Raw genomic sequence first — 13,237 nt, 5'->3', positions numbered from 1 at the left:
CACATTTTGTTTAAGTTATACTAGGTTCATATTACTCCATCGTAGGAACATACAGAGACAATATATATATATACACATATACACACACACACACCAATTAAGGTATGTACATATTTTTTTTTCCTGCTGTTTGCAGAAAAAGGAGGCTTTAAAACCATTGTAGCATGTTTTAACCATGCCTCTACTATTTTCCAAAATAAATGTAAGTAGCTCTTCTGGTGACTTACAATATAAAGTGTTCACATCAGATTCTGCATTTCATTTTGCCATTCAGAACAACATAGATCAGCAATTACTTAATATGCTCTCAGAAATGCATAAATTATAGTAAGGAAGTGCATTTTATCTCATTACAGTTTTCCTTTTACCCTAAATTTTATGTTGTTAAACTAATATTGTAAAAATGTTGATTTAAAGTATTTTCATCATTATGCAGTTAAAAACTATTTAGTAAATAAAATGTTTATTATAGCACTTTTTTATTGTTGAAGAGAAGGAAGCTCTTTATTGTCCTATTGTTTAACATAATTAAAGGAGTTATTTGAGGTTTTGTTTTTCCTACCCCATATCCTGAGAACAAATTTCAACTAATAGTTAGGGCCTTCAAAGATAAGATTTAAAAGAAACTTCAGAAGCGTATACACAAGTTCCTCAATCTCCCTTTTATCTACCAAGAGTTTACACAGGCATACCCTGCATTGTGGTCAGGCCACAGGGAGAAGCCTGACCTCTAGCTGGCAGACTTTGCTTAGAGCTCCTGCCCTCAAAAGAGGATTAACCACATTTCCACTAAATAATGGTTGCCTCAGACTTTTTGGGAGCTCTACATGACACCTGTAAACTGAATTTTTGGTTGTTTTTTTCAGTTCAAAAATGACCAAAATAATGAAGGACAGTGTTGCAGCTGGCCAGAGCAACGCCTAAAGTGCATAAGAATAGTGGTACTACATGACCTAAAGCATGGCATGAAGTACAAATGGTTATCTGGGGGCACAAAGCCTCAAACAATAGTATTGAAAGACTACCCTGAGTAGACAGAATTAAATCAATACAAAATCCGTCTGTCTGAAGCACATTCCAGTCTCCTGTGTCTGAGAATTTGTGAAGGTTGAATTAATCTCCAAAATTCCAATGTCCCATTCTCCCTTCCTCTACTTTCTAAGGGTTTTTTTGTTTTTGTTTTCAAGTAACTCTTCTCAACATTGAATCTGAAAGGGACATACCAACATATCACCCGTCTAATCTATCTAATTATTATAGGTTACTGTACATTTTGACCTTCATACAAGCTTTATAGATCTTATTTTTTAAAAAAAAGTTATGATTTATTCCATTCACGGAAGGCCCCCTAAGCCCATCATCTCCTTTCATATGACAAACCCTAGGACCTTCCTTCTCCTACTGCCAATTCTAATAGGACATTTTCCACAACTACACCTTCTTGGGCAAAGGAAAAGAAAGAGCTCCACTCCACCCTTCATTTAAAGGAAGTAGTAGTGGTATGCAGGAGCTTGAAGCAACAGTGTTGACAAAGGGGAGACTTCCCAAATAAAAGGAAGTTGGATTTTGCAGTCAAACTTCTTATCACACTTATTTTAAAATTTTCCACTGTCAATAATTAGATACCACTTGGATCAAATGCAGCATGTCTATCTGGGACAGGCACAAACATGAGCTGCCAAATGATCCACCAAGAGTGGCAACAGAATCCCAAAAAAGAACATCTCAGATTATTGCCAACTCTCTACCTACACATTTAAATAACCCAGTTACGTCAGCCTCTGAACAACAGCAATACTTAGACGTCCACAGGGTTCATGGGGCATGCCATAGCAGCTGTGGATGAGGAACTGGTAGCAGGTTTGAAGCAAGTGAAAGTGAAAGGATGGAAAAAAGTTCAGTAAATCAACCTCCTCCTGCATTCTTATGGCACCCAAGACAGTTCAGCTGATGTAACCTGGCTAGCATAAGTTTGAAATGTTCATGGACATTCAAAGAGAATAAGCAATTAGTCTAAATAGAGCCCTCAGGTACTAAACTAGACACAGCACTACTTTGTTAGATTAATAACAGAAGCCACATAATTCCTGCAGGCTCTAAACAAGAGCCTATCTTTAACTAAACCATTACACTTTAAGCAGTAAAATCCCCGCTTTCATATGCATTATTCCCCAAGTTCACAAGTAAAGGGAGGGTAGTGTTAGCAGGTCTTGTTTTTCTGATAGCTAAGTGAGCAACACCAATGAACGACTGAACATCACATGCAATACACAGGTCTGCAGAAATATCAAAAATCTACCCACAAAAAAACCCTTGGGAAGGAAGTCTCCAGATTCTCAGGGTAGTTCACACAAGACCATGCAAATGATTATGGAGAAAGCCAAAAAAACAGATTACTGTGCTGTGTGAGGAATAAGAAAATTTGTTACTGAGACAGCTTCTTGAGATGATCTACTAAATACCACAAGATAAAAACAACTGTAAGCTGTCATCTTTGAGAAGCAAACAGCATGTTACTTTGAGTGGAAAAAGCACCTATATGTAATTCATCATGCACAAGTTCATAAACAGACTTCTTAAAGTTCCTGAAGGAAATCTGAGAAGTTCAGTATGCAGAAGTCAACACACTATGCTCTTAGTATCCACTAGTGCATGCAGTACTTGTGGTCAGACCAATTTCAATTTTTATACGATGCATACTACAGCTGGCACTGACCATGAACATGAAGCCAGAAGTATCCACTTACTGTCAAATTAACATCTTTCAAATTAACATCTTTCATAGGTAAACTATAGTGTTTGTTAATAACAGGGAGGAGAGGGATGGGAAGGGATATCCGGGTTATTTATACTTTTGTTAGTTTGATGCACTCAGTGCTACTTCTTTCATGTTACCACTGGCAGATAACTACTGAGACAGGGTCAGGATGAAGCAGTAGCTAAGCTGTAGCTAAAGGAGTATAATGAAAAGTCAGAGTGTCTCACAGAGGCTCCTGGATACATCCACCTACAGAACAATGCCATGCATCATAGCACTTGAGCAATACTTGATGAAACTAGACTCAAGCTGTATTAGACAGCCTTTTCAGCCATTCCTTTCAAAGGACTGTATGTTACATCCATTTTAAATGGGCCAGGAAGAACACAAAAATATTGGTATGTGGTTATTTGCTGTCTCTGGTTAAAAAAAAAAAAAAAAGAAAGTCTTGATAACATAAGGAAGAGAAAAATGACTACATTCTAACTTCAGTATAAGTTAGTAACAACACATGTTAATGATTTAGACAGTGTGCATGAAGGAAGAAGATAATCAGCAAGCTAGGAGTAATTTAGATACAGTGCAATATAGCAGCAGCCCACCAAAACAGAAAATGAAATAAATGCAAAAGGGGAAACAGAATGCAAAGAAGTTTGTTTACAGTCCTGAACTGGACTTTAAGAAAGTATGCATTACCTGCTCTCCCTCAATTTCTGGATATACTCATACTTAGCTGTCAGTGAGCCATTGGATGCAATCACTGCCTAGAAATACATGAAACAAAGTTTGAGGGGTTTTTGCACCTATATGTTTTAAAGCAGAGGAAGACAAATAGACAGCCAAACTGCAAAACTTACATCTCGAACAACAGATGAGTAATTCTGGTTTTCAAGAGGTTCTGAGCCTTCAGATAACAGCTAGGGAAATAAGTTATTGAAAATCAATTATTTTATTTCCCATATTTTTTTCACAGTAAAATATCGAGTTTTTAAATAACATTTAAATGCATGCAACAATGCCAGTATCTTGTAGATCTAAAATTATCCTGCCCCTGATCAGTGTCTTTTGACTTTTTTGAAAAGATATGAATTCAAACAGCAGTCTTACTGTGATTGTTGAGTGCCCAAAATACCCCTCAGACTTCGATACCTTTTGCAGGGTTCATCAGCAATAGGCTACCTTCCAAAGACTCTTTCCCGCCTACAGAGAGAGTTTTTGGTGCTTCCCTAAAATATCCAAATCCCTAATATCTTGTTCACATATTGCTTTTTGAAAGTATTGCCTCAAGACATAGAAAATTTGTTTTTAAAATGCAAAGTCCGTTATGTTCTACAGCAGATTCCTTTTAAAAATATATAGGAGACCAGAAAAGCAACAAACAAGCAGACTGCCCAAGCTTTCACCTCCTTGTTGCATACATAAGATCTTACCATCTCCTCAATATATGGGAAAAGCATATCACCAAAGTACTCTGTTGCTTCTATAGGAAGCTGTGCTGGCAGATTGTCGATGGAACACATCAGAATCCCAGAGCCTTCAACACTGAAAAGAGAACACAGCTCTTCTAAATAACTTCTCCATGGTACTTGGAAGGCACCACGTTTCACAAGTGTTTTCAGTACTTGATTTTCAATATAATGTTTCACTGTACAAATTACAGGGGAAAGCAATACAAACTAAAGGCTATCCCACCTGTCATGAATAATATGCTGGTCAGCATCATACATACAAAATGGGCTGTCAATTGTTGTACACTCCGTCATAAATTCTATAGATCCTCCAGTGTCTGCCGAAATGTCACATATTGCCAAAAGTCTAAAGCGATCAAAAAAACAAAAGAGCATTATCCAAATTACAAACAAACATAGGTATAACAGTCAACAAGGGGAAAAAAAGAAACAAAAGAATTATGAGCCTTGTAGTTTCATCCATCTTACCCAATGTAGAAGTCAACACAACACAATGACCTCCAGAAATGCAAAGGAAACCTGGACCTACTGTAGTCATAAAACTTCCATTCACATGAACAGGATTCAAATTTCACCCATAACTTCTCGAAGACCAGAGGAATCCACTCATTCACCATTTTTTCTCCGTATTTCCTGTGCTCCCAACACCTCCTATTCATTATACATCTACCACTTGCCCCAAGCTGCCAGTGAGCAGTCCCGTGCCAGAATGACTTCACCATCATAAGGGGAAACTGAACGAGATGGCTGCCTCCTTTCAGTTCACAGACAGCTGGCACTGGTGGTGCATTCACGAGCCTAACTCACAACCTCTGGCTCTACTCAATGTTAACTCTTACATTCTTTATTTGTTAGGTGCCAGAAAGAAATGTCTCACAAGTGGGCAAAGAGACAAAGGCCTGCTTCCTTACCAGGATACATAGCCATATCCTCCCAAAATACATCTTCAGGACAGTCTAGTAGAGAACTATTACAGTATAGGCTGGACTATTAAAGAAAGGGTGCGCTCCTACCCACACTGAAAGGAATCTAACCCTGGATTTGCACCCCATATTCCATTTTCAAAGCTATTTAGCTATTACTAAGTCGAGAAGCATGCCAGCTACCTGCTGCAGAAGTCAGAGCTGGTCAGAAACAGTTACTGACTTTTACAAGCCAAAAGAGAAGGCAGAAAGAACTTGTCCAGCAAACTCTGCTCATGCATAGAAATTTCTAGCAGTAATGGTGCAGTAGGTAAACATCCCAGATGTCTGAGAATGTTTATATTGCATTCTGCACAAGGATCAAGTGCAGAACTACCTTTGCAGACAGATACCTGTTAATTGTTTCTACCGTGACGTTTTCAGAAACTCTGAACTGTGAAAACAACACTGCCAATCACAGAACAAAAGCAGGATCAACGAGACGTTTTGCAGCATGCAAGAAGAACAACATAAGAAACAAAATCACTTGCCAGACACTGTCACGAAACTGCTTAGCATTATGACTCAATGCTGCAGAATTGCTACTAGTGAAACGAGGTGCCTTACTTGTGCGGTAGCTCAGGACAGCCCTCCGGTGCACCTGCAGCAGATCTAACTGGCATGAGCAGCTTCTGAGCATCCTGTCGACTTAACAAGCGAGGAGTATGTTGTTCCCAGTATATGCCATTAATTAAACAAGTCGTATAGGGTGCAATCTGCAAAGAAAGGTACAGGTGCCTGACGTTCCCATCTAGTACTTTACAAAGTTGAAAGCTCTGGGTCTAATGTTTTAAATGAATTCTCTCTCAATCAACAAATATGCAAAGGAGTAGTAGCTACCAACATTCTGTGGAAAACCTTTCATAAAAGAACAGAAGAGATGCTCACATCAGTGTTGAAGCGAGAAGTGTAGAGTTCTGGATGTTTATCATAGTCTACTGGATCATACATTCCATCATGCTTCCTTACAAGATGATGGTGACGACTTAACACTGTCCCATAAACTTTTCTGAGGTCTGAGGAAAAAATAACAATAATAATTAGCTGTTATACTTGTAGGAAAGGGGTTCCAATGTTTTTAATCATGTTTATCATCACAGCATACCTCCGGATTGGGAAACTTCCTTTAACTCATGTGGTTCCACAAATTCACATGGCAGAGCATTGAACATTTCTTGGGCACCCTGTAAAGCAAAAGTAGGATTCAGAATGAGCAGAGAACATAGAGATAGCGTAACACTGCTCATCTGGTCTGTGAAAACAGATACAAAAATGCCACACACAGCTTGACAGTCCTGCCTGAGAACATCTTCAGAGACGTACATGCTGTTTCACAAATACCCCCACTCACCAAAACAAAGCTGCCAGGACTCTACGCACAAGGAATTTACATCATTCCCCATTACTGCAGAATGCCTGGCCCACAATCTAACATCTGTTTTATATTTCCAACAGCAGAGCTGAAAGGCCTCAACTCAGCCACAATAGATGGCTTTGCTGGCATTCCGAGGAGCAGTTTCTCTTTAGAGAAGACCCCTGAAGCCACTCCTCACCGACCAGGCTGTTCTAAAGGCAAAGAACTTCAAGATGACTTTCCCAAAGAGCCGTGACCGCAGAACATGGGCCTTTCAGACAAGCCATCCTTTTTTCCAGAAGGCACTCATTTACATAGGCAATGCTTTCACTTTAGAGCTGGAGGCTTGTTAACTGGTCTTTGTTGCCAAAAGTACGGGTCTTTTCCCTACATCCTAGACAACAGCTCCAGTCTGGCATCTGTAAGCCACATCAATGTTACAGAAAAAGAGATAAAAACTCCTCAAGTATTAGAAAGGTAATTCTTTCCCCATAATTTAACAGACTGATTCAACACACCTTGTGAGCCCAGAGGGGAGAGAGAGAGACAAAAATCACGCAGGTGGGAAGAGAGACAGGAGGAGTAAGTCTTAACCCATTTGTCATGGTAAGAAGTTAGCATAGTCAGCCTCGTCAGGCACGATCTCATGTTAAAGGCATTTGTTTAGGGTACTTAAAAATTCTCATGGCATTGAAAAACCTGAACTGCAAGCAAACAAAATGAACCCATCTTAACCCATCTAACCTGATGTATCAAATACCAAGAAGTTCTACCAAAAGTAATATAGTATTTCACCCTGAAGACAGACTTCTTACCTTAGAAACATTACCAGTGCCTGTAAACACGAATGTCAAGGGCCCAACTGACTTTGGCATCAATCCCAGAGAAATTTCATACCCAGCATCGCGTACTGCCTGCACGGCCTGACTGCTATTTCTGTAGTTATGTGCCATCCCAATGTGCTGAAATCAAAGGCACATAACCATTAGATAGGATATTTGCCACATTCAAATACTGATGATTATCCAATGCCTGTACCTCATTTTGCTAAAGAAAAATACACTTATATTCTTACCATGAAGGGAGTGTGATGTCCCAGGGCTAAAAATCGTAATCCCAATCCGTGCAAAATGTTGATCATTCCTATAGGTAAAAAAAAAAAAAGAGAAATCACACCATCAGTGTTAATTACAAATATACACAGTTAGAAACTGCAGAGACTGACTGAAGTCTAACATCATCCTGGATATTTTTGCTTGGGAGATAATATTAATATGTTCCTTAGAGAAGGAGAAATTCAATAGCAGGCCATAACCTTAAGCCTGCTGTTGACCTACATTATTTGTTCTAACACTATTTAATACTTGGATATCCTTTTATCAGATGCAAACACATCACCAGATTCCAAAGAAGGAGATAACACAGGGAGCTTCCTGAAGAAACAACAGAAGTTGTTTCAAACCACAGGACGGTCAGCAGCAGTATCTTTCAAAACTCTCTTCAGTTGACCTTAATATGAAGTTAGTTGAACAAATGAATGGGGCTTCAAAACAGCATAAAATAGTAGATTTGCCAGGAATCCATGGGACTATTTGACACATAGTCTCATCAAAAACAGGCAGCACAAACCAGAAAGCAAAAAAGCTCTTAAAAGCAATACAGCAATTAAAAATGCATTGCAAAGCCCCAGCGTTCAAGAGACATACAGAACCAGAAGTATTACAGGAAGTTACTTGTTGCAAGCCTGCCTTTACTTTATGCACTATACCTGCTACACCAGCCCACTTTCCAAAGGCCACAACTCGCATTCCTTTATGATCAACCATTTTTTCATAGTCAAACAGTCGAATTTCCTGAAAATACATAGCAAATCGAATATTAAAATTTCCAGTGAATGCACAGTCAGTGGCACACTGCTTTCCTAGGAACCACCTTTTCATATGCCTTTGTCATCCTTCCCAACAGAGGCTGATAGGAATATATGAGAAAGGCAAATAATTCAAAACAAAATTTAAGTATAAAAATTAAAACGTAAAAACTACATTAGTTTCTGCCCTGCCTGTTCACCCTTGGCACAGAGCACCCCCACAGGCCACTCCAACCTCTGCAGGCCACATCAGTGGCCAAGAGGTTGCTTTTGCTTGGTTTGCTTGTTTTGTGCAAATTGCCTGCATCCCTCAGTAAGGACCGATACTCCCCGCAAGCCTGTGTTCACGCAGCATAAACATCTCCTGAGCACACCACGCTCGCAGCTCATCTGCCTTATGCACATACACACAGTAGCACTGCAAGCAAGAGATCTGCAGCGCAAAAAATACTCAGCTCCAAGAAGGGATACTGAAAATGGTCCTCAACAGCTATCTACGCGTATGCACGTTGAAAGCAACCATACAAGGCAGCAAGCTTTCTACCAGGACTAAGTTTACTTTGAGCTCCATGCTGGTCCTTGTTTTGACAGCATTTACCTGTCTTAGAATCTCATCCAAAAGGGGCATGTTTGCCTCTTGGGCTTTAATAGTGTGAGAAAAGAAGGCATAGTTCTTTTTAGGAATTAATTTCTCCTCTGGAGGTCTCTTCACACCCACTATCAGAGAAGCTTCAGAAATATCTTCCTGAATAATGCCACCTGCTTTGACATAGTCCTATAAAAGACAAAAATCAAGTATATGTTTCTGTTTCTTTCCGTATTCATAGCTCTAAGCACAAAAGCAACTCAAGCAGAAGACAAATGGAAAATTCTACGAAGTAGAAACCAGTTACTGCATGTGATACATAAACCTCATTTTCAAAAGGGGTTATCAAACATTGAACTGAATTTCCATGTTAATATCCTATTACATGAGGCTAAAACAAAAGTTGTATATTGGCAAAATCATTCATCTTAAATTCACAGACTACAAAGAGAACATTTTATTACAGTTAATTATCTTATAATATTACAGTAATGAACAGTCCTTTGTAATGTGTTGAAACGCCTGGAAATAAGTTTAGAGAAATCTGACAAATGAGCCTGATGATGGGTGATTTTATAAAACTGTGTAAGTCCACACTGAAGACCAAATTCTAAAACGTTTTTCCATATGAAAATTTACTTTTGCTCTCCCTTATCTCAAAAACATATTAAAATTCCAGCCTTCAACATTGTACTTGTGTATCTAATGTGATCCATGCTTTGGTGAAAACCAGCATTGTGTCTTAATTGAAGGGTGATAGTGCAAGTGATCACTAATTCCCTACTTATGTTTCAGTTTTCATCTGTTGGCTCAGATACCTTAGAGCGGTGTTACTGCTGCTACAAGAATTGTAAAAGCTCTCAGTCCTGAAGCCCACAGCATTAAATAACTTCTCTTCTGATTTTACACAAGGAATGGGATTCAAGCAGGAGTGAGATTCACAATTGAAAGATGCATAATTCATTATTTTTTTTAATGTTTATTTTTCAGTGTTGCCTCCATACAAACAGAAGACAAAAACCCATCAGTTTTAAATGAATCCCCAAGTCTCTACTTCAAGAGCACCTAGCACTTCTTCAGAGACAGATGAGAGGGAAAGTAATCATTAAAAACAACTCCAAAAACCCACTGATGTGCCAAAATTAAATACATTAAAAGGCTAAACAAACTAGTCCTTTTTCTTTACACTAGGACACAACAACTCCTCATTTAACAAAACGAGCAATATGTTTTCTCATGTGCATCCTTCGAGTACTACTTTTCCTGCACTATGGTTAATAGCCGAACTATAGTTTTGCTTATCTAACTCAGAATGGGACCTTACCTTTTCGTGGATGGCTCTCCGGTTTGATGGCTGCACCAGGACTTTGTATCCCATCTGTGTCAGTTCCTTAACATGCTTTGGTGCTAGGGGTGCTCTCCTTTCCCATGCGTTAACGTCTTCTCTCCTGATTGCCAGCACAGACTTGTGATGGTGCCGACACTTGGCATGATGGAACGCACACTTACCGTTTGTGTGACTAAAGGCTCGGAGCATGGTAAAGCCTGATGGCAGCAAAGACAAGGGAGTAAAATAACACTGCTAGACAGATGCTTCAAACATCATTTGTGCAAAAGTTCTGGTCTCCTTTAACATCTGCTGTAAAACACAAACCAGGTACTTTATACTCTAGTTACACCCTACTTCTGTGAGACAGGAATTTGCTTTCATTCCTAACTGGCACTAAGCCAGCGGGTACTTTGGTGCATCTCAGATTGCTGGGGTGGCCTTACAGAAACAAGTTGCTTCTCCTGCTGTAAATGAAGGCTTTCAATGCGTTCATCGTAACAACTTTTTAATTGCGCTGCTTTTTCCAAAAAAAAAAAAAAAAATTCTGGAAACTTAAAGATACCAATACATTGCCAGCATAAGCATGCAAAGACCAACCACTTGTCAAAGCTTGCATCAAAAGCAGCAACAAGTAAGCAATAAATACACTGAAAAAAAAAAGTAGAGCACAGGTTGTAACGCAAGCAGAAAAGAAAGAAGGGAAAGTCCAGCATGTGAAACCAATGCTAAGTATATGTACACAACTAATTCTTACACAAGTTGAAAACCGTGGAAGATAAGGAAGAGACCACAGCCATTTGCATAGCAGAGATTGTATATGTGGTCAGGAGTGGAATGTTTTCTTCCTAATTACAATTTTATGCAAAGTGGAAAAGCTTCCTTACGAGAGATTCCATGGCAGAGGATTATCCTTTTACTTCCTCTCTTCTCTCCTTCACTCCCATATGCCACTGCTCAGCTCTGCTGTGAATGGCAAGGTGTCAGTACCACATACCTGGGAGACTAAGGACTTCAGGTGTTCGTGTGATTAAAAGATAGGGATCTCAAACATGGGGGCTTTAAAGATGTGAATTTCTTATTCAAAGCAATTTTAACTGATGGAAATAACTACTCGAACCTCTGATATCCCAATCACTTGGAAAATCCTGTTTGTCCTCAAGCCTCAATCTTGTAAAACAATCTAAACCTAAGCCTTAAAAGGCCCCATCTAACTCCAGGCTTGCTTAAGGAGAAAAACCAGTATGCTAAAGAAGGCATGAGCAGGAGCACATAGTCCTCTGTGCTATCTCTGCGGGGGCACTCCTACCGTCACCACGCTTGTCCACCTGCACAAGCTGCTGTCCAGAGGCCGGGGCTGTTTGACACCGCTGCAGTTCAGCACGCTCAGAGGGTCCTCAGGGAGCCTGCATGTGCCTCGTGGAGCTCCAGGAAAGTTGGTTGCCCACTGCTACCCTGCAATACAACGGCGAAGGCGGTCAGCACGGAGAGCTGGCTGCCCACACCCAACCCCGCAGACCTTCGGGGAGAAAAACGCTGCTCCCAAGAGGGACCTCCAGCCGGACAGGGGAACGGGCCTGGCAGGCAAACACTCCCCGTGACCTCTGGCAGGCCCAAAGCTCGCAGCCAGGCCTCCAGTGCGTGCCCAGGCTTACCCAGCGCGGCTCCCGGCCGCACGGCTGGGGCTGGCGCCGACACTGCAACAGCACCGGGCGACGGAGCAGGGGGAAAACACGGATATATATTAAAAATAATAACAATATGTTAAAAATAGAGAGGTATACATTTAAAATAATAATAGTATGTTAAAAATATAGATATATACATTTAAAATATGTTAAAAATATAGATAGACATTAAAAATAATCATAATATGTTAAAACATAGGGGCCTACATTAAAAATAATAGTAACATATATTAAAAAATAGTAATATATATTAAAGATGATATAAAATTATGAGCAAACAAACAGCAGGGAGGCACGGGGCGGCAGCACACGGTTGCGGAGCGGGCCGGCCGCCCTTCCCCGGGCGGATTTTCCCGTTGGAGCCCCGTTCACCCACCACCCCGAAGCGTGGCCCCGGGCGCTGCCGCCGTGCCCTGCCGCTGCCGCTGCCGAGCCGCAGAGGGCGGCGGGCGGGCGGGGGCGGCGGCAGCCCCGGGCAGCGCCGAACCTACCTCGGGCCGGCCGGGCGGGGGCATGGCGGCGCTGCTCCCCCCCTCTCTCCCTCCCTCAGCTGCCGCCGCCGCCACGGCCCCGCCGCCGCCCCGCGGCGCCAGCCAACCGCCGGCCGCCCTCCGGCTACACCCTCCGCCGGCCGCCAATGGGGAGCGCCCGCGGGCTGGCGTCACGGCGGGCGCCGGCAACGCCTCCCCAACGCCCCCCCCCCCCCCCCCCCCGCAACCGGTTCCTGGAAGGAGGGGGGGGGTCGGAGAACCCCCATCTCGCAGCTCCCTGCCTGTCCCGAGGGCAGGTGGCCTTTCGCAGGCGTCTTTATGCTCTGTTTGCTCACTTTTCTGTAAAACATGCCTTTTTTCATCCACAGCTTCTCGTATTTAAACTAGCTGCTAGGCTGTTTTTCCTGTTTTGTAGAAGTCATAGAATCGTGGAATCATTAGGGTTGGAAAAGCCCTTTAAGACCATCTGGTCCAACCATCCCCCTACCACCAATGTCACCCACTGAACCGTGTGCCTAAGCACCACGTCCAACCTTTCCTTGAACACCCCCAGGGATGGTGACACCACCACCTCCCTGGGCAACCCGTCCCAATGCCTGACTGCTCTTTCTGAGAAGAAATGTCTCCCGATTTCTAACATGAACCTCCCCTGGCACAACTTGAGGCCATTCCCTCTAGTCCTATCGCTAGTTACCTGTGAGAAGAGGCCGACCCTCAGCTCCCCACACCTTCCTT

General features: G+C 41.6%; 1 protein-coding gene across 7 annotated transcripts in view; it reads right to left on the bottom strand.

Moving 5' to 3' along the window:
• AASS (aminoadipate-semialdehyde synthase) overlaps positions 1-12,637 on the bottom strand; it is a 34,917-nt gene extending 22,280 nt beyond the window's left edge. For 3 of the 7 annotated variants that reach the window (XM_048065630.2, XM_066990782.1, XM_066990787.1), the window contains exons 1-14: positions 12,503-12,637; positions 11,633-11,778; positions 10,321-10,541; positions 9,009-9,185; positions 8,312-8,396; positions 7,619-7,686; positions 7,359-7,505; positions 6,295-6,373; positions 6,078-6,205; positions 5,757-5,905; positions 4,451-4,573; positions 4,189-4,300; positions 3,616-3,675; positions 3,455-3,522 (exon numbers count right to left, since the gene is read on the bottom strand). In XM_048065630.2, coding sequence (XP_047921587.2) covers positions 3,455-3,522; positions 3,616-3,675; positions 4,189-4,300; positions 4,451-4,573; positions 5,757-5,905; positions 6,078-6,205; positions 6,295-6,373; positions 7,359-7,505; positions 7,619-7,686; positions 8,312-8,396; positions 9,009-9,185; positions 10,321-10,533 — 1,409 coding nt within the window. In that variant the 5' untranslated portion in view covers positions 10,534-10,541; positions 11,633-11,778; positions 12,503-12,637. Of the gene's footprint in view, positions 1-3,454; positions 3,523-3,615; positions 3,676-4,188; positions 4,301-4,450; positions 4,574-5,756; positions 5,906-6,077; positions 6,206-6,294; positions 6,374-7,358; positions 7,506-7,618; positions 7,687-8,311; positions 8,397-9,008; positions 9,186-10,320; positions 10,542-11,210; positions 11,290-11,632; positions 11,779-11,978; positions 12,010-12,502 lie in introns of those variants that run through there. The other 4 variants (XM_066990768.1, XM_066990777.1, XM_048065629.2 and 1 more) reach the window with 4 other exon arrangements.
• Positions 12,638-13,237: the final 600 nt, after the last annotated feature.

This window comes from Anser cygnoides, chromosome 1 (assembly GCF_040182565.1).
Source record: "Anser cygnoides isolate HZ-2024a breed goose chromosome 1, Taihu_goose_T2T_genome, whole genome shotgun sequence".
Taxonomy (NCBI): Eukaryota; Metazoa; Chordata; class Aves; order Anseriformes; family Anatidae; genus Anser; species Anser cygnoides.
This window is presented reverse-complemented; position numbering and strand designations above follow the sequence as displayed.